The 27,122-nt window shown below is 22.6% G+C and overlaps 1 protein-coding gene across 1 annotated transcript in view; it reads left to right on the top strand.

Annotated features, from left to right (window-relative positions):
• LOC129608231 (headcase protein) overlaps positions 1 to 27,083 on the top strand; it is a 62,395-nt gene extending 35,312 nt beyond the window's left edge. Inside the window, exons 2-5 of the mRNA XM_055519601.1 lie at positions 24,323 to 24,511; positions 26,557 to 26,645; positions 26,732 to 26,831; positions 26,910 to 27,083. Coding sequence (XP_055375576.1) covers positions 24,323 to 24,511; positions 26,557 to 26,645; positions 26,732 to 26,831; positions 26,910 to 27,083 — 552 coding nt within the window. The remainder of the gene's footprint in view (positions 1 to 24,322; positions 24,512 to 26,556; positions 26,646 to 26,731; positions 26,832 to 26,909) is intronic.
• Positions 27,084 to 27,122: the final 39 nt, after the last annotated feature.

The following is a 27,122-nucleotide window of genomic DNA, read 5'->3' as shown; positions in this document are numbered from 1 at the left end:
TCTTTTTATTTGGGTAATTCAAATTTTGATTAAATTTATAACAATTTTCAGAAACAATCTAATAGTTGCAGGCAAACAATATTTTTATTTTGTCTTAAAAGATTCACAATAATTAAGATAATTATTTAACTAAATCTAGAAACTCCCTAAAATTTTTTCCTTTCGTTTATTTCTTTTGAATTCTTTATTGTATTTTAATGAAAATCTAGACAAAAATTTTGAGTTTTCAGTACTTTATCAAGTACATATACTAGGTGGCTATTTAATATGGGTAACTTAATAAGATAATTAACTTATTAAACAAAGTGAATAGTGAAATTACACTAAAACTTTGGAATATTGAAATATGCCTAATAAGCTAAGAAATTTGGTTTAGGATTCGTTCTGATTTCAATTGAAATTTTAAAGATTAAATTTTTTTTTTAATTTTTTCAACAAAAATAAATAAAAGAACGCATACGTTTTTAAAGGGCTTAATCAAAACTACTGAATTATTTCATGAGTCTTGCCACGGACCAGTCTCTTCTTAATCGCCGTTCCTTTTATTGTTTATTTTAAATCTGATTTCGTCTTAGATCTAAGTTCTATAATATCTCAAAAGCTTTTTATTATTAAATGCACAAGAATCTTTAATACTTCAATGCTTTTAACAACAATTTTATTTAGAACAACAAAATTAAATTTGAGACAAAAAATTTTTTTATATGAAAATAATTTTTTTTTCCATTAAAGTAAAATTATAATGAAAATTCACTTTAAAACTTTAAAATTTTAATTTAAATATGTTTTTTATTGTTTTAATACTCAAAAAACATAAAAAGAAACCCTCAACTTCTTATTTATATTATTTTATATTAAAGCGTGTTATTCTTTTGAACTTTCCTACTTTTTATTTTTTATATTTTCATTCTGGAATATTTCCACATTTTCTATGAACAAAAAAAGTTCACAATATTTACTTATTGCAAAATCACATGAATTTTAGATTTAAGAAGTTTTCAGTGAAAAGTAAAAAATATTATTTTTATACGTTTGTATCTTGTTCATATATCTATTGCATATTAGAGTATATATTGTAGAGTCAGCAAAAAAACTGGTAACAACAATATTGCTTTATACTTTATTTTATTTTACAATACAACTTAAAGATGCAATGAATAAACCATTAGTCATTGAAGACAAAAACACAATAAGAATAAACAGAACTGGTGTACAATCAGAAGATAGGATTAAGAAATTTTCAATAAAAAATAAATAGAAAATAAAACAAGAGAATATCAGAGAAAAGTAAAGTTTTTTTCAAGTAAAAAAAATTTAAAAACATTAAAAAGGATACAAATGGAAATGAAAAAATAAAAGGAATCGGGAGTGCATTTCAATTGTATTTTGATGGATTTTCATATAAATAATTCAAATTTTCGTTCATTTCAAAATTATTTCCAAGATGAGCAAAAAAAAAATTAAACTAAGAAGTTTATTTTGTAATTTAATCAATCATAAGAATTTCAGAGTAATTTTATTACATTACAATTTCAATTTTATATAAAATGATTCATTTGTTCGTTAAGAAAAGATTTTAAGTTGAAATGGTCTCTTGATCACATGTGGCTGCTTTGAAACAAAATATGTTATGATATAGAACGTAAATTCGTAGTGAGTGTGAAAGTCAATTATTGTACTGAATACCTCTAACACTAGGCAGTGAAATAAGATTGTATCCTTGTAACTTAAATTCTAATTCAAGTTAAATAACATTCCTATGCATGACATTTAACACTAACGTAGAAAATTAACTCAAATAAAATTCCATATTTGGAGGTGATTCGAGACCGATCAATTTTAATATTATTAATACCAGACGATACACACATTTAACTCAGTGTTTAAACCCAGCTCAAGAAAGACAATCACACATTTGAACAGTCTCAATAACATAAAAATACACGTCCATTTTCCTTTTTAATGTATTTTTCAAAAAATATATGAAAAATGTTTTAATTTTTAAATGTGAAATTCCATGAAAATATTGGCATAAATTAGAAAATGTTTGAGTTTGAACAGTAGATTCGTAGATTTGTACATTCTAAGAAAACCGAATTGGGTAAGAGGACGAATATGAACAGTAATTTGTATTGAAATATAGAGGAGATTTTTCATAACTTTAAAATTAACTTTGATTTCCTCAATAATTTTATTAATTAACTAAATTAAAATAATTTTTTGTATATTACTTATAATTACGAAGTTCTAATCAAGTTGAAGCTATTTTCATAACTTCATTTTTATGTGCAAAGAAAAAAAATCGAAACATTTCTATTGATTTTGAATTCAAGTCCTATGCTCTGATGCTTTTAGCAATATTGCGCTGCTGATAAGTGCAATAAAGAATTAGAATTTTAAAATTTTATTATAAAATTCTTTTATTTGCATTCTCTATTCTATTATTTAGAAACCTTTTCACCTTTTAATTTCATTTAAAAATCTCACATACCCGCCACATATATACCCACTTACATATGATGTTTTCATATGATGAAAGCCAAATTATTCAATTTTAAAGTTCATAGACAAAAGAAAAAACTTCAAAGAAATTATTAGGAATTAATTTTGATTTTATTGTACTTACACGTTTAATGTATTTGTGTGTATGTGCATATATGAATATATACAATATCTCTATAAATTACAGTTGAAAATCACTTTAATAAAAAACGATAAAAACCTACCTCTTCTTCAATGATTCATTCATTTAAACTGAACGAAAAAAAGCAATAACACAAAAAAAATTAAAGTCAAAAGAAGAAAAACATAAAAAAAAACAAGATAGCTTGCACTCAGACTCCTTTTGATCTATGAAGCAAAAAACTGACTAGAAAAATAAAATAATTTAGAAAAAAAGAGCCAATAAACGAAGTATAGAATCAAATAAAAAAAAAAGCGCATCACATTCTACAATCATTTTAGCTTGCATTTAAAAAAAAAATTCTCTTTTACAAAATGTTATTTAAAGACCATCAACATCATCATAGAGTAATAGACACACAGCAATATACAAGTTACGTTTTAAATAATTTAATAAAAAAAAAACAGTCAAGTATGCACCATACAATCTAAAAATATCTCCTACAAATAAATAGTCCTTTTATACATTATACGTGGTAATAAAATGGGATTTTTTTTTTTAAATTTTTTAATTTTTAAATGTTCTTGAGATCTTTTAAAATATTGTCGTCTGTCCATTTATAGCTGTTTTATTCTGTTACAAATGATTTGTAGAAACCGATTTGAAAATGTGAAATCGCGGCGCATATCACAATGTTTATTAAACAAACATTTGCTCTATAATAAATTATAGATGACTTCATTGTTAGTTTTAACAACTTAATTGTAGGGTAAAATTACCCCGTTTATTATTATACCTCTCAAAACCCTCCATAGAATTAATATTTATTCTGTTTTAATTTTATTATTTTCTAATATTAATAAAAATTTAAAATTGTTTAAATTTTCGAGAAAAATCTTAACCTAAAAGTATGCAATTTTTTATATTTTGTTAAAAATTACTTTTTTTTTCGCATTAATCAATTTTCCATATAGATAATTTTCCTCATTTAGACCATTGAGGTTTTTAACTACCTTATGTTTCTTCTCCTACGAGTATATATTTTTTACTTGAAAATTATATTATAGGTTCCATGTACACATACATACATATATAATGTAAACATACTCATAAATTTCAATAAATGTGATTTTTTTTATTATTATTATCTGTTTTTGGTTTGCCATTCATTTGCTTTTAACATTAATACATCGAAAAAGAAAAATTAAAAAAAAAAAGGAAAGTGGAAAGGACGAAAAAAAGTTAATGCAAATTTTTCAAGCAAATAAAGGAAATTATATTTACTAACTGTCTGCGTTCGCTTTCATATAGTCGTGTTAGAATATACGAGTTTTATTATATGGTCGTACACATCAGTATAGATGGCAGGGTACACATTACTTAATTTTCGTTTTCTCATTTTTCCTTTCTCATCAGATTTTTTTTTTTATTTTTCCCTTGATTTAAATGCTGGCTTTTATTAAAAAAAAAATGGAAAAGGAAAAACAAAAACAAATTAAAAATGCAAAAAAAAAAAATTAAATGTCCTTGGCCTTACAAAAGAAAAAAAAAATTATTTTCTGTTTTTTTTTCTTCTTCTTCTTTTATTCATTTTAAATGAAAATCGTTAGGAATTCCTTTAAAAGCGTTTAATTTAGACAAATAAATATCAATGAATGAATGAATAAAAGTATGGGCGACATTATGGGCGTAAATGGTTTGTGTTATAATTTTATATATATATATATATATATATTATGTAAAATATATTCTTGCAGTCGAATCTAAATATTTTTTTTATTAAGTAATAATATTTATGATTGCATATTATTGGTGTAATTTAAGAATCTTGAGGCTTTATATTTTGAATAAAAATTTTAATGTTTAACCTGAATTAATTGAAATTTATTTTTGAAGCGTCTACTCATAAAAAAAGAGAAGTCTTGAAATGAATATTATATTTCAACTTATGTTAAGTTTTTCAATTGCTTTGTGTTAAATTTGTATTTTACAACACTAAGAATTCAGAACAAAAGGTAAAAGAACAGTGCACTTAGTAATATAAACGTAATATAACTTCGATATTTCAAAAATTTGTTCAAGTTTAACCAAAATTTATTTTGGTGTATTCTTAATAATATTTCTGAAATAATTTTTATATAGTAAGCTTTAGTCTGAAAATACTCTAGGAGTTTCCCATTGATAATTACTATATATTTATCATGTGTGATAATACTCAAGTATTGATTTTGTCAAATTTTTCATTCTTCACATTATTTCTGTCTTATGACATTTTTGTTACAGCAAATTTATGTATAAAATATTAAAAATCTTTGCCATTTTGTAATTGCTGTAAAAAACAATTGAATATATGACAATAAAATACGTAAGTAATACCAGGGAATGAACGTCAATAAATTTCTGTAAATTCTCGGAATTTAATTATCACCATTTGGAGGAGAGTGACCTATTTTTTTCACTAATCTTTCTAACGCTTAGTTTAAAATATCTCTGCACGCAAACGCTGTTCTCTTCCAGAAATTTATATAAATTTCTCGTAAACAATTACAAACCTGATAAATTTTGTTAACCATTTTAGACTGTAATATTAAATGTTGGATTTAATATACAATTTGTATACCAGTTCGAATAGACAAAATTCATCTGTATCTTAAGGGTTCGCATAACAATTTCAAGCAGAAACAAAAAAGTAATTTAGCTAGCAATTAATTTAAATGAATACTAATAGATGATGAGATTTTAATTTGTTGCTCTTTTCTTTTTGTTTTTATTTTGTTTTTCGATGACGTCTATATTGAAATTTTTTCTATATTAAATTTTTAATATAGATTTTTTTTTCTCTTAAATTTTTTCTCTTATTCTGTTATTTATACTTTTTCGACAGTGTGGTATGTCGAAACTTAAAAATAATGAAAAGCACTTAATTTTTTCTTTTTTTTAAAAAGCTCATTATATATATATATATATTGACTTGTCACCCTATTTATTATTAAAAATAATTTATTATTAAATGAGTTTTTATTACATTTTATATAAGCATATACTTTCAGTCATTTGAAAGGAACAAGAAAAAAAAATAAATATAAATAAAATAAAATAAATAAATTTTGTTAATAACTTAAGGATTAAATGGAAATTTTTTATTTATAATGTTTTTTCTTTAAAAAAGTATAAATTTTTTCTTTTGTTTTTGTTTGACTGTTGATTTTTTACTTATAATATTAAACATACATAAATATAAAATTTAAGATAATAATTTAAGTCTAGAATAAATAAATGTCTTTAAGAAAATGTTGTGTACTCAATAAAAATTACAGCATTTAAAATTGTAGAATTGCAGGGATTAAAATTTACAATTACAATACTTTTACGCGAGCACGGGTTTAAGTAAAAAAAAACAAACAACTAAAATTATAGTTTATAAAATAATTAATAATTTTAACATTCTAAAATATTTTTGTTATTTTTCTACTTTCTTACAATTATGCATTAAATTTTTAAAACACCAGCAGTCTTTTATGTAAAATGCCAAAAACAAACATCTTGTCCTCTACAATATTTATTCATAATGTAAATTTTTATGTCATATATATACATATATGAATATCTAGTGTAAAATACTTAGCAATTCTTTTTTATGTCTGTAAAATCAAACGATATCCAAAAATGTTCGCATTGAAATCCTTTTTCACCTTTATTTTCAATTATTTTCTTTGTTTCTTATATGTAGGTGTTGGGTAAATTGCTGTATGTTAATGTAATGTTCTTCTTTTATTTATTTTTGGTATTTTTGGATTTTTTTTGGAACTGGATAATTATAGAATTTCAATATAGAAAATACTTAAAAAATAAAATGTTAAGAAAGAAATTTTCTTTATAATAATAACCATATCCTTATAATTATATATGTATATAAATAAAATTGTTGGATTTCGTATGATTTTTATGGTTTTTATTTTATTTGTTGTTGTTTCATTATAATTACAAAGTTAAGTTATTTTATTTGTAGTCTTTAATTGCGAACATAATTCAGTCTTTATTGTTTCGTTTGCTAATTGTTAATGTTTCTTTCTCAATTATTATTATTTCTTATTTTCTTTTGTTATTTTTATAATTATTTATTTTTATATTTCTCTCTCCTGTATACCTGTACAAGTCTTTCGTTGTCAAATTAATAATTGTATGCTTATTGTATTATTGAGAATTTTATAAATTTAAAAGTAAGTGTACATGGTAAATAGTAAATTCTCTGATTAAACCGCATTATTTATGTGAAAGTATTCAAAATTTTTAGAAAAAAAAGTATAGAAAATTAGAAAATTTTTACAAAATTTAATAATTTAAAAGTTCTTTCGCTCGAATTAACGAACACGCAATGAATGATTAAATGCTTTCAAATGCTTTTGAATACTTTCACATAAAAAATTTGAAACTAAAGATTATCTCTTAGTTAAGTTACTGCTTAGTTAAATTATAAGCAATTTTTCGGTAATTTAAGTTTGATTTATACCACTTGTCAAATGAAGTTGAAATCGATCATTATTTAAATAAGATTAATGCTTTTTATGTTTTTACATTAAATTACTCTCATATGAAATACATAAAAATTTAGAGAAAAACAAAGAGTTTATTATTTAATTGTTGTATATGAGGTCAAGAGTTTATGAATTTTCAAATTGCCAGTGTTGAATTTAGAAATTTATACAGTTTGCAATTTGCAATCTGTTTTCTCACACTAAATACTCACTTAATGTTAAGGCAAAATTGTTACATGATATTTAATAATTTGTGGTATCCTTAACACTATTAGAATGATAAAATTTAAATAAAAGAAATATTAAAACTAGAATTTGTTGAATTGTTGAGTAATTTTGTAAAATATTTTACTACCAAAAGATTTCAATTTTATATTAAAGTAATTTATTTAAAATATTGCCATATAGATATTAATTTATATTAAACTTGAATTCGAAGAATTATTATTCCTTATATTGGTTGTTAAATATGAGATTTAAATTGTTCCGATAAGCTCTTATTTAATAGGATTTTTAAAAGGGATTAATTTAATAATACAGTTTACAGCTCTTCTCATTAACAATTTATTTACCAACACTTTTACTTTTCTTCTTCCCCTCTCTTAATTTTATAACAAACAGCTACCTTGCAATGAAGTACAAAATTACAGAACGTAAAAATTTTACGTGTTAGTTAATATCAGAGCAACTTCTATTTCTCTAAGATATGTAAGAGTTTTTTGTACGCTTAATTCTACCAATGAATTATAGTTTAAAAATTGCTTTTAAAATTTTGAAAAAATTAAATTGTTTTAAATAAAATATGGAATCAACAAAATTAATGAATTCTTTCGATAAAACAAATAAAATATTTGGATTAATGGCGGCTTGTAGCAGTTGAGGAATTCAAATTTATGGTGTTGCGAAAGGTAATGTAAAAATATTCGATTAAAGGTTAAAGAGAGTATAAAAGGATTTCACTTTAAATTTAAATATTTTATTTTTAATTAAATAATTCTTAAAATTGTTAGACAATTTTAAAATAAAATTTTTTATTACCAATTTAATCGTAACAAAAAAAAATTTTTACTTTTTCTTTTTACTTTTTTAAAGTTTCAATGCAAATTTGTAATTTGATTAAAAGTAAAACTCATTAAATTTTTTATTACTTTTAAACTTAAAAATTTCTTTTAAAGGATAACTTAATGTGTAATTAAATTGATATTAAATTTTAAATATTTTTATTATATATAAAAAATAATAATTGCCAACAGTATACAAAAGTTTTATGAAAACTGTAAATGTAGACTTAAAGAAAAATTTCAATATGTTTTTCAATTCTTTGAATTTCTTATGCAATTTAATTTAAAAAATAATGAAAAGAACAAAAAAATTGAATAAGAAATTCAAAGAATAACAAAAAAAAAATAGAAGATAATCTACCTTTTAAAAAGAAAATCTAAAATGTAAAACAACATAACATTATTTTTATCCTAGACGAAGAACGAACAACACCGTATTATAAATGTTACTGCAATATGGTTTGTATTTTAGAATAAAAACAGACAACTGTAACCAAACCAATATAAAATCTTAAAAAGTAAAAGAAGTTAAAAAAAAATTATATCTATGTAATAAGAAATAACAATAATAATAATAATAACAACAACAACAACAACAACAATATTATAATCATAATAATAGTAGTAGTAGAAACAAAAAATAATAGTAATAATAAATACTGTAATATTACAGTCAATGGAGGAACAACAAAAATAAAAATGAAAATAAAAATAAAGTCCCATCTGGTATCAAGCAAATATTGAGAAATCTAACAAAAGTATTTTAAAGCGTTATTCTTAAAATAAAAATATATAACAGTAAGAAGCAAAAGAAAAACTAAAACACCAGAAATAAATAAGAATGAAATAAAAAAGATATAACGTCGTTTATTTTTCAAGAGACTTGCATCTGCAACTGGCATTAAGACAACAATTTTCTGTTTTGCTATAAAAATTTAACAAAAAAAAAATTACGAATTTGCTAAGTCCACTATAAGATATGCAAGTATTGAAATTAAAAAAGAAACTATTTCATAAATGCAAAAGAAAGAAAAGAAAGATTAACAGTCACGGTAGACGAAAAATCGCGCTGTTTTCGCATTCCAGCTAGTTAACAATAGTCTTTTGAAGAAATAATTTTTTCACTCAAGACAAACAAAATAATTGCGAGTTGAAATTTACGATTTTCAATTAAACTCCACTTAATATTTTGAATTCGCAGAAAATCCTTTTTTCCGTCAAATATTTAAACGTACAATTTAAATTTCGATTAAAAACATAAATTTTTAAAAAGTAAAATAAATTTTTCGTTTAGTGAATAGCTGTCATAATTTATTAACATTGCATTAAAAATTATTAACATTGCATTAAATGAAAATTTTATTTCCTTAATGATTTTCCAAATGCTACTCAGGGTACTAAAATTAATTGTATATATTTAAAATATAATCAGCAAATTCATAAACAATTTGAACGCGAATTCACAAATTAGCTTAAAAATTGTATAAAATTTTTTGAAAATTGCATAATTAATAGGCGCATTTTAATAAAGAAATAAATATTCGTACTATACATATAAATTTTGTATGCAATATCCACTGTCTTGTCGATGGAAGACTAATTTAATATTTTAGTAGCATGGTACTGTTGTAAATTGAAACTAGTATGAATAATTTTGCATACTAATATATTTTTATGTATAAAATTTTATTTTAAAATCTTACGGTAGACAATTTAACATAGATGACACTTTAATACGGGAAAAACTGTAGCCAATATTAATTTTCACTTGTTTTTTTGTTATTGTTCGGTGAGAATAAGAACAAAATTATTTTAACTGCTTCTATACTTTTAATAATATATTGTTTTGACATTTTGCTTATTCTTTCTATTTCATTCTGTTTCTTTTTGTTATTGTATTTATTTATTTGTAAAAGTTTTTTCGTTTTTAAATTTCATTTATTTTCTTTGTACTATTTAGATTTTGTTCTCTTGTTTATTTTTTGACTACCATACATTTTATTCTATATTTGTTTCATTAACCACCTACTGTTACGTCAGCTTTATACAATTGTATAAACAGTCTCAGAGAACCACAAAACAAAAAACAATGTATAAAGAAATAAGAACAAAATTAAAGAGAGCGTTCTGTATAAAATGCAACAATATTGTTACTATAAAGAAATAAAAAAATAGAAACAATGAGAATTGCAGAAGAAAGCAAATAAAATAAAAAAAAGAAAAGAAAATGAAATAAGAAAATTTTAAAACTATACAAAACAAATCTCATGTCATTTACACTTAATTTAAATTCAAGACACAATCTCAATCCCCGTAAAGATATGCAATCTTTTTCAAATTTGATTTTTTTTTCCTTCCTTTGGTTTTTTTTACTTTCTTACCGAATGTGTTGTATATAATAAAGAAGGTATTGTTTTCTAAATAATTTGAACCTTAATATTTATCAACTCGAATTGTAAAGATATTTAATTTCTCATTTTAAAATAAAGAGGCTTTGCTGAGAGCATATATTACATAACTATCCAAACTTTTTTATTTCATTAATCGTACCTTAAGCAATTACTAACAAATTTATTTAAAATCTTATATACTAGCTTTGTTTATGTTATTCAGAAATTATATTTCGAGAGAAGTGAGCTTCTTAAACTGAAATTTTATTAAGAGTATGTAAACTAAATTCTTTTGCTCTTATTTCACAATTGAATAGTTGACAGACTACCGGAAATTCTTATTAAAAATATTTAGAATGAATTAACAAAATTTTTTGGAAAATCAGCTCCTCTAAATCGAATGTATTCTGATAGTAAAAATTGCATTTTTATTGGTATAATTACTTAAAAATTTCAAATTTATTTTTAAATTTTAAAATAAATGCACAAAAAATCATTTGAGCTGTTAGTGGAGTTCTTTAAGTGAATTGACAAAACAAAATCCAAGAAAAATAGTAAATATAATTTAAAACAAACTCGCAACATCGTCGGCAATGAATTGGCCACATCACATTTTCTTACTATTCCTTGTACTTTCATTTATTGTCTTACTTTGTTCCTCTTATATCAAGTACCAATATAAATTTTAACAAGAAATGGCTAACTAGTTTCTGTGCTCCATACATACATATACATATATATTGTTTTATTTTATAATATTAAAAAAAAAATTTAAAAGAAACAAAAAAAGAATCATGAAAATAACTAAAAAGCAATAATAAGAAGAGCAAAAAAAATTAAAATAAAAAAAAAATTGCAGATGGTAACACTTCTGTTAAGTTTATTTTAAATTTTACGTTTTAATTTTATTTTTCAAATTTTTCTCGATTTTATTTATTTATTTATTTTTTTTTGTTTTTCTTTGTACCGATACCTTGGTCTTCTAATGATTTTTTTATTTAAAAAAAAAAATCGTATTTTCCTTATACAATTCAAGAAAATAAAGAATTCAAGTGGTGAAATGCAATTTGATGAAATTTGCATTGTGTTTGGGTTTAATGCAAAACAACAACAAAATCATTTATCTTGGAAGAGATATACGTGAAAAGATATGTGCATGTGTATGTATGTTTTTTCATCTCTTGATAATTTTATGTTGATTTTAAGAATTAGAAAAGGATTATTGATGGAAAATGGTATTATTTACTAATTTTAATTCTACCTTCATACAATGAAAATAGATTTTAGTTAAGTTGTGGTGTAAGTAAGGAAAATAAAATGATTTAAATAGTAAATTGTTCGTGATTTTCAGATTTTCAAAATTGAAATTAGATTCAAATTAAAGATAATTAAATGCAAATGATATTTTAACATTGATTTATTTTTAAAGTATAAGTTCTTTTTAACCATTTATCAAAATAGGAAATAAATAATTGAAAAGTGTCTTGTTAAACATTTTGCAAAACTAATGAATAAAATTCAAATGATTGGGTTGTTCTGACTAAAGAAATGAATAATTATTTATTATTGATAAGAGTTCTAAATTTGTAGGATAACGATAGAAGGAGAATGTAAAAGTGTTAAGAGTCCCGGTCTGCCAGCTATGCTCCAATAACTAAATAACTGCTTTTAAAGAGGCTGTAAACTTTATAATTTTTACGTAAAATCTGCTTAGCGTTAAAAATTTACAGGGTGTTGTGTTCCCATTACGGAATGAATTTAAAATTTAAGTTGACAAAATTGTATGTTTTGATATTCGCCTATCATTTTATCGGTTCACCACTTATTTTACAATTTATACAATTTATACAGATAATAACAAAAACAAAGTCAAAAATAAATAACTTGTAGTTGAAAAATTCAAAATTAGTGTAATGTACTACCAACTTGTAACACTGCATTCTAAAAATTTATATAAAAGCATTGAGATTTTTTTTCAAGACTTTTTCTTCCGCATTCAAAATGGTTTTCAAACAATATGGAACTTGCATGTTTCGTCAGAATTTTTGCGTAAACAAAAATTGCATTGTAGATTAATAGTTTTTACAACATCGAAGTCAAGGAATATTTTTTTCAGTTAGAAGTGAAAGTAATTCTGTAATCCCATTGTTTTCAATGAATATTTCTCAGATTTGATAAAATACCTGCTTCAATATATTGTTTAATAACTAATTTTATTTTAAGCCATTTCACGCATTGTGGATAACTCCCATAATATTGGCACAAATTTTTGCATCGAAAAATTGCTTTTCTAGTACATTGAGCTACTGCTGCTGTTGTTATTAAAACCAGTTGTGTGCAACGCAACGTTAAAATTGGTGCCAGTATTCGTACACTATAAGAAAAAGGAATAGTTTGGTTTTCTATTTTTCGGAAATTTGAAGAAATATGTTCAAATTTTTTATACGTAATAATAAATTAGATAGACTTTATCCTATCCTCACTCTATTCTCACACAGTATAGAATAAAAATTATTGAAAATGTTAAAAATAAAACGAAAAAAAAACAAAATCAAAACTTATACTGATAACTTTTAACTTCTGTTTATTTCCCATGCACTCCCTTTCTCTTTAACTTTTTCAAAAAAAATTTTATGGGATTAATAAAAGTACCTAAAAACACATTTAAAAGTTGAAAAAATTCCATTTATGAGAACATGAAAAACAAAATTTTTGCAATAAAATGTAAAAAAAAACTCAATATTTCTTATAAACATTTTAAAATAAGAAAAAGAAATTTCCCAACAGTAAAAAAAAGCTGAGTAAATATACTGTCGAATAAACAATTTGGAACGAAAGAACAAACATAAGCAATATTGCATAACCAATAAAAAAAAAACCAAATAATTTTAAGTACTCATGTATGTTTGTTATAAAAATTTTTAGGTAACCAAAAACAGAACACAAAAAATAAAATAAAAAAAACAACCAAACAATAAAAAGAAATTTTAGAAAAAGAACAAATTTGCAACATGCAAAAAGTATGCAATCAATAAAAAACAACATCACAAACTGTACAAATTCTACATATAAAAAATATTGCTTTATAAATTTGTGAAATTGTAACATCAATTGGACATTTTATTTTGTTTTTACTTTCATGTAGGTAGATCGGTAGGTAGGTAAGTAGTTTTACTATTGAATAATGGAAATTTTCCGGAACAAACACTTTAAAGAGCAAATATACAAATAAATAAATCAAGAGAAAAGAAAAACAAAAAATAAACAGAAGAACAAAAAATGGCAACAAATAAATATTAAGCCTTTAAAAGTATTCTCTTGTTTCTCTTAGATTTTTGTTTACTCTTTCTTTTCTTTTACTTTTTTTTTTTGAAAATGTTAAAACTACATTTTCTTTTACAATTGTACATTTACCGTTTGTATGTACATATACATACCATAAATGTAATTTTTACATACTACTTTTTAAATCTTTTTTTTTTTTTTGTTTTTTTGGGTATAGTATTATTTTTGACTGATACGTCGTATAAAATAATATAACGTGTACATACGTATATCCTTATATATAAAGTAAATATTGTTGTATAAAATTTGGGAGGAAAAAAAAAAGAAAATTTATTTTTACATGAATTTGAAATTTTCATGTAAAAAATATTTTTTTTTGTCCATGTTTTCTTTTCCTATTTTTTTATGTTCTCTCTAATTTAATTAATTCCTTTTAAGGTGGTCCCACGACCTCAATCCTTTGTCTTAAAAAGTCAAATTTAAAATGAATACCTAAGTATATTGTAGTTAACAAATTTGATTGTTGTATGCCATCTGTTAAAATGTCCATACATACATATATGTATACATATATATACATGAATACTAATAGACACAATAATAAAATTTTTATAAAGTTTTTGTTTTAATTTTGTTTTTAACCCGTTAGTTTTACTTTTAAATTGTACATTACATCACTACTTATTAGAGTTACAATTGCATGTTATGTGAGTATTGAATATAGGAATTTTATAAAACATTTATTTTTTTTTAGTGTACTTGAATTAAATACACAACCATTGTCAAATGGCATATTCCATTAAATTTAATAAAAAATTATGCCATGCGGCACCAACAATATTTTTGTAATTACTAAAAATAATTTTATAAGTTCTCAGAAAACATTTGATATGTAAGAAATCTCTGTTTTCTTACCCTTACCGACACTCTTTATTTTAAATAGGAATTTTCTACACTCGTCTTTGATTAGTTTGAGCAATAATATAATACTAGTAATAATTCAACGATAACACTATTGTTTACATATTTTAATAAAGAGTTTATCAGTTTTTTCTCTTTGTGGCTCGTTAGTAAATTGAGCTTAAAAATAAATTCATGTTAAGAAAATCTCTTGAGAACAGAATAAACTTTAATAATAAGAGCAACAGATATTTAATTACTTTTTTATTCGGATTTCGGAATGAAAATTATTTCTCAATTTTTGGGCAAATAGTGCCTCTTTCTTTCTTTACTTTGTTTCAGAAAATTTTTCTCTTAAACTGTTCTCTGTTAAATACTTATTGCATTGTTGTTTGTTAATTGAAAATTACTTTGAAAACTCAAAATTTAATTATGAAATTTTAAATTTCTTATAACAAGACTTTTTAGACGAAAGTTTGTTCAACAATCCATACGTTACTTATGAGTGAGTCAAGGCTAATGAATAATTTTTAAATGCAATTTTAAATTAAAAATAAATTCTTTTCATTCATTAATAAAATTTTCTTTGTTCTTTTACAAAAATGACAAATTTTTAACATTTTGACAGCATAAGATTTAAAATGTCAAAATTGTTTTTAATGAAAAATTTTTACTTAATTGTTTATGAATTATTTTCTCTTTTTTTTACTTCTTTATTTTTGTTTTTCGTTTTGCAATGTAAAATTCTATTAGTGCATATTCTGCAATGTTAGAAACATTAAAACATGTCTGTTATTTAATTAATAAAGTAAATAAAAATCACCTTCTCATTTCAACTTCTTTGTTTTCTATAAATATAATTTTTTTTATTTTGTTTTTCTTAAGCACAAAATATTAAATAAATAATATAAGAAAGCATGAGACATACACTCGCATTTACTTTAAATGACGGTCTTATATTATTTTTGCAATGCAATTATTCAGAATTTTCTGGTAAAATATTTTATGAATTACGAGACCTGAATCCATCATATATTTTGTGATATTGTGATTATTTCAAAATTTTTCTATTATGATTTAGTGAAAAATAAAAAGTATAAAGATTTGAGGTGAACAGTAGAAGTTTGTGCAAATTATATGAATTTAGTTTACAAAATAGATTTGAATTACGTATAAGGGAGTACATTGTATGTGAGAATATAACGATCTTAAAGGATTATACATGTTTATGTAAAGTGAATATTTGATATTTCCTTAACGATAATAACATTTTATATTTTACTATTTTTTGAAAATATTAAAATTAATATGGGAGAACTGATTAATATGAGAGTGACTCAATTATGTAGATGAGTACTTTCAACCTGTAGTAATTATTGTAAACATTTTATAATGAAATTTTGTTTAATTTCTTAAAGGATTCTCATAAGAGTAAAATTTTTAATTCAAATTTTACTCTTTTTTATTCTCAATTATTTTTCTTTTTATTTTTGTTGCTCTTTAATAATATTAAAAATTGTCTCTGTAATACTGCTAAAATCACTTAAAGAAAATGAATGTTTTTTTATATGGAGGACACGATTACACAATATTTTAAAACATGACTGAAATGCATGTAATGAACATATACATACTTATATTTTATATGTTAGTGTATTTGTATGGAGTTTTACCTTTGCAAAATCGTATTGGTATATACCCTTCTCCTTGAATAATTTCTTGTACATTATTACCAAAATAATAATAAGAATTTTCCGGACATTTTTTTCTTTTATTTTTATTCTGTTTTTTAAATCATTGCTATTGTATTGCAGTATATTGTATTTCATCACAAAGGATATAAATTTAACTTATTTTTTTTTTTTCGTTGTTGTTATTCTCTACTTATTTTTATTTATGAAAATTGAATGTTAACGACAAAATTAAGTATCCCTTTGCTAAAGAACATTTTTGTGATTATATTATAAGTACTTATATATGTATAACAGAATTCTATATGCTTGTGGAACTAACCAATTTTATATACACTACAACTCTATTTAAATTTAACTTGTTTTTCATGGTGTAAACAAGTTGTGCGCTATTCTTGATAAATTTTTTTTTTAACTTTTAAGTTTGTAGTATTTTAAATCTTTGGAGCGTAAAAACTTCTTGTTTTCTTCTTAAGCAAAATACTATTAAAGAAAATTCAAATTTTCTCTTATATTAAATCATTTATATATATATATATATATATATATTATTCGTACATATATATACATTTGTAGAATGAAAAAATATTTATAGTTTGAAGGGACTAGGATACTATTAAAATTTGTACGCTTATCGAATAAATCTTGAATGTTGGATAAATTTTCTTTTCTTTTATTTTTTCATTGCTATTTTTTTTTTTTTTTGCTTTTCCTTATGCGCAAGAAGGAACCTAAATCTTATAAAATGAAAGAAATAAAAATATAATAGTTATAAAGACACCTGATGGTAATAGCAGTGGTATATACACATATTTATATATATATATAAATATACTTGATTATTAAAAAGAAAATAATAATAATTTAAAAATGAAATTTATACATAAATATAATATACATATATATATGTGTGTACAATGAAAGTATATAGTTATATCTTTGGGAAAATGGGAATAAAGTAAGGATAAATGAAGATATGTTGAATGGGATAACTAAGCGTAGAGTACGTGATGAATTTCTTAATGAAAATGATTTAACTTGTAAATTTTTAAATGAGACAATTGTCTACATAAGTATGTGTATGTATACAAAATATATATATATATATAAAGTTTTAAGAATAATAAATGAATTTAATCTTAAAGAACTTTAAAAAAATAAAATAATTTAATTCAGTTGTTTTAAATTATTTCTCAATATACAAAATTTTTTTTGGCAATTTTTTTTTTAAATTCCTTTTAAAGATTTGAGAAAAAATTCAATTAATTTCTCTTCATATATTTTTCTAATTTAAAATTCGAATTGTAAATTTAAGAAATTAAGAAGACTACAAAAGTTCACAGTAATTTTCACTCAGATTTCAAGTTCTTGTCATCAATCTGCAATTATTCGCGATTTATAAAAAACTATCTTCAATATGAAAATTATGCGAAATTCAAACTAAACCATTATTTTTTTTCGTAGATTTAGTTTGAAGCACGCTTAAGTAACTGCAGTAGGTTTAGGTTATTGTATTTCAACTTCATACATTTACATTTGTCTAATGGTATTCAAAAAATTGTTTACATTCTCGAGAAAAACCGATTTTATTCTTGCTTGAAGCAGAATTAAGGCAAGTGTTTTTTCAATCACATTTGTCTAATGAAATTTGCTAAATAATTTCAGATTTTTAAAGCTTTTCTTAATAATGGGTAAAAGCAAATACTTAACTGAAGATAGAAGTTCAAAAATTTATAAGCTCACCTAGGCTTATCAAATCATAAAATTGCTTCAAAAATCGGTTGTGCGAAAAGTATTCATTTTAAAGGAAAATTTCGAACCGAGGAAAAGTAGTTTTGCTTCTAATCTCATGCATCAGATTTTGCAACTAATTTAAAGTTCCTGATAGGCAAAAAAAAAGTCTTTAAGAAATTTTATCGTAAAGTAATCGACTTGCCTGGGTAAAATGAAACGTAAACCAGAGCCATCTAGTGCCTACAAAGATGAAAAGAATAAACTATGGTTTAAAGCATATGTCCTGAGCTGGTGAGTTTCACTGAGTAATTTTTTCAGATGTAAAAAAATTTAACTTAGATGAGTCAGATGGAAATAATTTTTAATGGCACGACTGTGAAGATGACAGTCTAATGATTTGGGATGCATTGTGCTTTAACAGTAGCACGTATAACTACGCAAAATATCAAATTATTTTAATTGAATTTCGCAGTGTATGTTTTTAAAAAATTTTATGAAATCAAAATATGCTTACTACTTTAAGATGTTGTTTGTAGAATCATGATAATTGTGTTTGGATCTAATATGATGAAGTCTATCAGCACCTATTAAAATAATTATTAGTAATTGTTTTCTATAAAAAAAATTGAAATAGGTGCTGCTACTACTACAATTTGAACCGACTCTCACCTGTTTTTCTGAAGATATCATCCTCTAGTACTCTAATCAAAATTTTAAAATTTACCTATAATTTTTAAATTAAAGCTCATAAAACATTTGCCAAACACACCGAAAAATGCTTTACACTTCTAAACCTAAAATTAAATTTAAATTTCAAAAACCAAATTCAATTTAAAATTTTTGAAAAAATTTTCCTGGTGCAAGTTTCTTAAACATATACATAGAAAACTTAGTACAAAAAAGAACAAAATTTCTTACTTCTATTTCGTTTAAATATTTGTAAGGATTCTTTTCATTTTGTTGCATAATTTTAAGGGTTTCAAATTGAATATTGAATATTAAATTTCTTAGTTTCTTACTTTTCTTTCTAATGTTCTCACAAAAAAGAGCAGTAAAAAATAAGAGAAAATATTATTTTTGTTACCTTTATTTATTTGAAAATTGCAAAAGGGTTTCTTTGTACATTTTATTAAAATTTTGAAATTGAATTTTATTCTTTGAAAATAGAAAAATAAAACATGTACTGTGCATTTTCAAAAAATTTTCAAAGAGAAGGCATTCAAATAATGTAAAACGTTACTAAAAGCCATCCTTATGATCAAGTAGCTTATTATTTCCGTTACGAAATTCATTGAAATTCTCGTTTACTTGATGATCGAGCCCAGGTTTTAAAAATATATTAGAATTTTCCGATTTCGATTCAACATACTTTCAGAAATATTGAAATAAAATTTATTCAATTAAACAAAAATACATGAATGTAATAAGATTCTTATAAAGGGTGTCGGAGACTCAATGGTACTCCCAAAGCAAGATGATAGAATGTTTTTTTTCTGAAGTTATGAGGGTTTAAAGTTGAAATTTTCGAAAACCAACTAATTTTTGCGTTTTTACTGATAATTCGGAAAGTATGACATGAAAGCAAAAGTAAAATTTGTATAGTCATTTTGAAGCTCATGAAAATCTTTTTATATATATACATATACATATATATAAAATAAATACTCGGACTCATAAAATTTTCCCTTTAATGACCATAAAATGTTAAAACTAATATTTTATGCTTTGTTTTTCAAAGGTAATTTCAACTTGAAATAAAATTTTCTTTATTTATTTATTTTAAGTATATATACATATACATATATGTATGTAAAATGCAGTGGGTCCTTTTATAACAGCATTACTAAAAACAAATATTTATTTGTCTTATTTACGTCATTTTTTGTAAGCATGTATATGCATACTCGTATTTCAACAAAACCAAAAAACAAAAACCCTGATACTCTAGTCACTAGTGTATTTTAGAGGAAAAAAAAAGAAGCATTGTTAAAAAAGTTCATTTTTCGTGCATCCTACCTTGTATATAATTGTATATGTGGCAGTAACGAGAAAGGTAAAAATAAGCAAATACCCAAATCGACAATCAATAATATGAAAAACGTTGATTCTTCTTCTGTGTTACAATGTTTTCATTGGGATCCTAGATGGTTCATTTTTATGATCTCATATTTGGTGTACCATCGTTCATTCTTATACATTAATATGAAATTTTTGATTTTTTTTTGTTCCTTTTTGTCAAAATATTAATAGTAAAATGCAATTTCTTTGTTTTACAACACACAAATATTGTAATGAAATTTACGTGTATTAAGAGTACCATTGACGATTCACACACGCACGTACTCACATACATATGTGATAAGAATCACATTTGTTTTGAGTTTTCAAATTATAAATTTTTTATCAGAATTGAAAAAATATTAAGAAAAAATAAAAATAAAATTCTATATTTATATTTTCCTATATCCTTAGAAGTAAAATTGAAAAAAAAATAGACGAACAACTTCTTTAATAGTTTTGTTTTGACGCTTTCGATTTCTTTTGGGGTTTTACCATAAAAAAGAAAAAAAAAAATTTCATTTGGTGTTTTTTTTTTGTTTATTCTTTTTTACTTTATTATTTTATATGGGTGTAATAAGTTTACCGTTAAGCTAAAATAACAACATGAAAAGGATCTTCTCTTCTCTACTTATCTTTTTAAGGCAAATAATACTGTAGTATATGAATGTTGTTGGCAACCAAGTATATTTTCATGTATATACGGTTGAATTAATAATTTTTCTACATTTATATTTTGTTCTTATATTTAAAATGCACTTTTGTTTTTTTTGCAAAAACTATAACTAAATTTTTTTTTGTTGTGTTGAAATCGAATATTATAATATTATGTCTGCAAGAATATTTACTTAAGATCCTTACAAATATATGTGTGTAACATATATTGAGATATGAAAAAGACGAGAATGAAAATGACTTGTAGGTAATGATTAAAATTTAAGTGTTTCTGGGAAGCACATTTTATATATAGAAATTTTTAGGATAAAATTGAATTTTACATACAATTTTTTCCATTAGATTTCCATTGTCACATGAAAAATACAATATGGTCTAAAAAAAAGCAATGTAATCCTCATGTAATTGGCAGGTTGAGGAATTTTTTATTAGAATAATTTTTTTAAATTTTATAAATGCTGAACTATGTATTTGAAATATTCCAGAATTTTCCGATTTATATAAAATAGTCGATTTTCGAAATGATGTTCTCTTTTAAAACGAGAAATTTTCTCTTTGTAACAATTATTACCTAACATTTAAACACACTCGCCCCGGACCTAGATTTAAATCGTGTATAATTACACATATAATTTTTTTAAATTTTCTGTGTATTTTTTAAGCGCGTTTTTTGGGTAAACTAGCAGGGATTATAGACTATATTTAGATTATAGACTATTAGTTCTTGACGAAATTTTTTGAATCAAAATATTAATTTATATAAGAAAATGATCCTAACATTGAATGATTTGGGTAATATAAAACTTATATGAATAATTTATATGAAGCAAATAAGTGCAAAATAAATTAATAAAAAAAGTGTAGGTATTTTATAAAAGAATATGTATATTATTAGAATAAAATTATTAATAATTATATGTATTACGAAATAATTAAATAGAATTTAATAAAATTTCAATAGTCCTTTTTTTGTTAATTTTTCTCATTTCCACACTTTCTTACTAAAATTTTAACAGTTTTACCATACCTAGTATCAATTTTTTGAATAATTAATCTGGGTGTAAATAGAGACCTCAATTGTCTATGAATTTTTCTACCAGTTCCTTACAACTTTCATTTAATTCAATTCTAATTAAAATTCTTTCCTTTTTTAGAATTTTCAACCGTAAATTGTTTAAGATTTTTTTCAATTTAATTAAACTGGCCAAATATCGACTCTATATACTAAAATTAGTAATTAATAACATTGTGATATCAACTATAAATTTCATATTTTCAATATAGTTCGTTTTTATCGATTATTTTGAATTCAGTCAGTATAAGTGAAGTACAAAAATTTTATTCTGAGTAAGCACAAATGACTAAAAAATTCATTCAAGTATTTTTTAAAAAAAACTAATTTTTGCCTGAATTGAAAATAAAAAAGGTTGAATAACAATCAATAAAAAAAAAATACTCATTTCATCTCTTCTCTATACTTTGTTTCCTTTTTCTTTCTTTTTTTTGGTGGAAAAACATTATATAGAATTTAGCTTGAACTTTAAAGCCAAAAATGAAGAAGAAAAATGGAAAACCATAAGAAATCAAACAAAGTGTTAAAACAAAAGACGAAGGTTTTGAATTTTTACTAACTTTATAAAATCGTTACTTTCTTTTTTTTTTTACTTATATCTAAATTCCAAAAACATGCAATCAGGTTCTTATGTTGTTTCTTTTTTCATTGTTGTTTTATTTTCTCCTGAATATAGTTAGTAAGTAGTTTTATAATCTTATCGAATTTTTATTATCCTTTTTTATATAATTTGTATGCATGAATGTATTATTATTTGTGTATGCGATTTTTTCTTGTTGTTTTTTTGTTAGTATTTTTTTGATGTTTTTATAATAGAAAATTAAGTTACATTATGCATGTTTTGTATATCGTTCTTAGATCCTATTACTGACAGAAAATGAAATTTAAAACAAAAATTATTTTTATTTTTATTAAGTTGTTTTTGTTTATTTTTTTTTATGTAATTTTCAAAATATATTCATAATATGTGGATATACGAGTATATACATGTTTTCAATAGAGAGAGTACTCTTACTGCAGAGTTGTTATAAATTTTAGATGTTTATATTAAGTTTCTTGTTTTATTTGAAAGATTCTTTGCTTGTTTTAAGATTATAAATTTTTTTTTTTATCTTAAAATAAAGATTACATTAAAAAAGTTTTATTTTTATTTATAAAATAAAATTATTGAAATTTTAAAAGAATAATATTATTATTTCTTGTATTTTGTAGCAATAATAAATTTTAATGAAAAATATTACAAACTTTAATCTACTAAAAAAAATGCTTGCATTTTTATGAATAATTTAAAAGAAAAGTTGTTTAAAACTAATAGATTGTAAGTATATAGATAATAAGTATTCAAGGAATTTATTTTAAAAATGAATTTAGTGCTTTTAAATGTTCTATAAATCATTAATAAATTATGAAAATTTGGACTTGGTTCTTAATATTAAAGAGATATTTAATTTTGAGTGCAGTTCAATTACTTGCAATATTTTGGTTTTTATTAAATTTAATAAAAAACATGTGAATTTGGTAATGATTCAAATTCCAGTGTAGTTCAGCTTACAATATATAGGAGAATTTTTAAAATTTATAGAGCATTTTTAAATTTCAATTAAAAGATAGAAATATTATAAATTCAAAAAAAATGTTTGAATTTTTTTTTAATATTTAATTTATTTCCCAAAAATAATTATTAAAGAAAACAAGAGATTTTTCATACTCCCCAAAGAAAATAATTTAGAATAATTAAATAGCATGATCTTGTTAGTCATCATGACAGGTCTAAGCCTTGATATTAATCGAATACATTCATAATTAATTTCATTAAAATTAACAATTCCATTGAGTATTTTAGCAGCTCTTTGATAGTAATAAATAGTTAATTTTGTTAAGTGTCTTTTGGTTAATTTTTACGAAAATTAAAGGATGTAAATACTTAATTGAATTTATAGAAAATGAAATGGAAATTTTATACCGAGAAATAAGTATAAGATTTGATTTGTTTAAAAATTACGGATCTTGTAAGGAAAATAAATTTATTAATGAAACAATATGAATACGCTGAATAATGAAACCAAATCCTAGAATTTACCTAAACATTTTAGTATTGGTTGAATTATAAAGTATTTATATGATTTATTTCTTATTTAATTGAAAAGTAGTATGAAATATATTCATTTATTACACTTAAAAATTTAATAAATTTCATTTATCTATTAAAATTAATTTAATTGATTTTTTAAATTTTATATTTTATTTTTTATATATTGTTTTTTAATAAAAAAAATTTCCGTATTATTTTCATTTCAGATGGAAGATGAAGGTAATCATGGTAATGATGATACACGTTTATTTATATTATCGTCATTAGCACAAAATCAAAAAAGTCGTGTTGCATGTATCCTTTGTGAAGAAGCAATGTTAGTATTTGATCGTTATCCACTTGTTGATGGATCATTTTTCTTGAGTCCAAAACAGCATGCTCCAGGTTGTATTGAGGTAAGAGATTTCTTTTAAATTATTTCTTATTTTTTTTTATGCCAATTTAAATTTTTGAAAATGATAACAACATTTATTGCTCATATTATTGTACATAAGTATAGCAATATTTGAAAAGGTTAACAAATTTATTCCTAAACAATTTTTCCTTTTAAATATAAAAAGAACCTACAGCCCTCTAAAAATCATAAATTTTTAATTATTTTAATAAAAAATTTTTGATTTCATTTTTCACGTTCACACATACATACATGTAATATGTATGTAAATACTTTACATGTTAAAATGTTAAAATCTCTTTAAAATTTCTTAAATTTAAAAATTTCAAAACAAAAATGTAAAAAGAAAAAAAAAACAAAAGTTATTTGTTGATTTGAGAAGACAAAAAAAACATCATTCTTTATCCTTATAAGTATTTAAAGTTCACAAAAAATATGTGACTTCTTTTTTACATAAACGTAGACAGTTTCTTACAAGTTCAAGCTTATGCAACAATAGGATTTTAAGATATGTAGAAAAAAAAAATTTGTTTTTCAAGTATATTCAAAATTTTGATCCCTAGCATACTTACATCTACTCAAGAGATTTCATCAACTTCATAAATATTTCTTAGAAAAATATCAAAAGCATTATTGTCATTATTATTTAAAAATTATTTATTAACAAAAACAGCAATAAAATAATCACAAATTTTAAATAGAATTTTTAAGTATATTATTGTCGAATTTATGAGAATATTTTTTAATGTACTTATTAAAAATTTGAAAAATAAAAACCTAGATAATATTTTCGTCTCATTATTAAGATTAACAATTCTAATCTATATCACTTGCTGTTTGTAATTAAAAACTTCGCGATAAAAGGTTTTTTTTCCTTACAGAAATGTTGAAAAAAAAAAATTATTAAAGAAATTTAATGAATAATGGTTGCTTAGTAATTTAATTAAAATTTTCATATCATGTAATTATTAAATATAATTATAATATTAAAAATTTTCTTTTTAATTGAAATGTTTTTGAAAGAGAGAAACATAATTTGTGCTTCTCAAAGAAAAAATGCATTTTTTGCTCATAAATAATAAATTTGTATTAATTTTCTTAAAATAATTAAACTATTATTTCACTTTAATTTCGTTTAAAACATTTTATTAAATAAATAAAATTAGTAAATTAATAGTTTTTTATTTCTTAATTTAAAACTTTTGTTAAACAATATTATTTTCACTAGTTATTTTAATGACTTTAAGGATGAAAAGCAATGAAAATATCATGATACGATATGTACAATGTTGCCAGTATCTTATTTACAATATTATTTAAAATTTCGTTATAAAACCAACAATTCACACTGGATGAGAGAAATTTTTTTCTTGCATGATCTCATGCTTATTTGTTTAAATGCATACGTAAATATAGAGTAATTGTTATATGCATAATATGTTATGAATTAAAAATAAAACATGAATTTTATTTGAAAATATTCATAAAACAAAATATGAAGAAATGCAATCGCAGATTTTCATCTAAAAAGATTATAAGTCAAAATGTCATGTCACGATATTTTTTGAGTTTTTCTTTTTGTGTTTGTTACTTTGTAGACAAACAACAAACAGTCAAAATTTTCATGTTGAAAAAATTTTACAAGTACTCTTTTGTGCTTTATTTAAAAAATATTGTGACACATAAAAACTAGATTTATTGCTATTGTGAATACAAATGTCATAATATGAAAAAAAATTCTTAACGTAAAATATTAAGTGAAGAATTTTTAAACGGAATTATTAATATTAAAATCGATCAATTATTTTATATTTTTAGAAAACAAAAGCAATTTTATAAATATATAATAAGAAAATTACATTTTTATCAAAATTTATTTAGAAAGGAGATAAATTATGATATTATAAGCGTGAGACTTAGTCTTTTAACTCAATTTTAATTTATTTGCGCTTTGCCATAAAATTTTTCTAAAAATATTTAAAATATATTAAATTATAATTTGAACGAATATTTTATTTTTGAAAATAAATTTATATTATTTATTAGGTTAAATATGAAGGACACACCCAATATTTAACGGCTGTATGCATGGGCTGCTTAGATGGGAACTCTTGTAATCGTGGTATTTATTGCAGGTACATAATTATTTTTTTTTCCACTTACATCTTATTATAATGTATGTATGTATTGTTAAAAATAAAACTTTGTTTATTTTATGAAGATTTTGTGGTGAAAGATGGGATGGATCATCTTTAGTTCTTGGAACTATGTATTCGTATGACATTTTTGCTGCTATGCCATGTTGTGCTGAAAGATTAAAGGTAATAACGATTTTTTTTTCGGTTTCTTCAATTTTCTGACAAAAAAAATAACATAATTTTTTCTTATTTTGTTAACAGTGTAATGCATGTTTTAAACTGTTACTCCATCCTCAACAGCGATTAAACTTTTACAGTGATTATAGTCACTGTGTTACGTGTCCATTTTGTACAACACAGGATACTCATTTCGTGAAACCATTGGGATATTGTTACACTAAAAAATCTATTAAGGCCGGTATTAACCTCCCATAACATGAAGCCCTGTTGGAATCTCCAAATTCTACCATATCA

The sequence above is a fragment of the Condylostylus longicornis genome, unplaced genomic scaffold (assembly GCF_029603195.1).
Source record: "Condylostylus longicornis isolate FDR11 unplaced genomic scaffold, ASM2960319v2 ptg000004l, whole genome shotgun sequence".
NCBI lineage: Eukaryota > Metazoa > Arthropoda > Insecta > Diptera > Dolichopodidae > Condylostylus > Condylostylus longicornis.
Note: the sequence above shows the minus strand (reverse complement) of the source record. Positions and strands in the feature narration are given on the sequence as shown.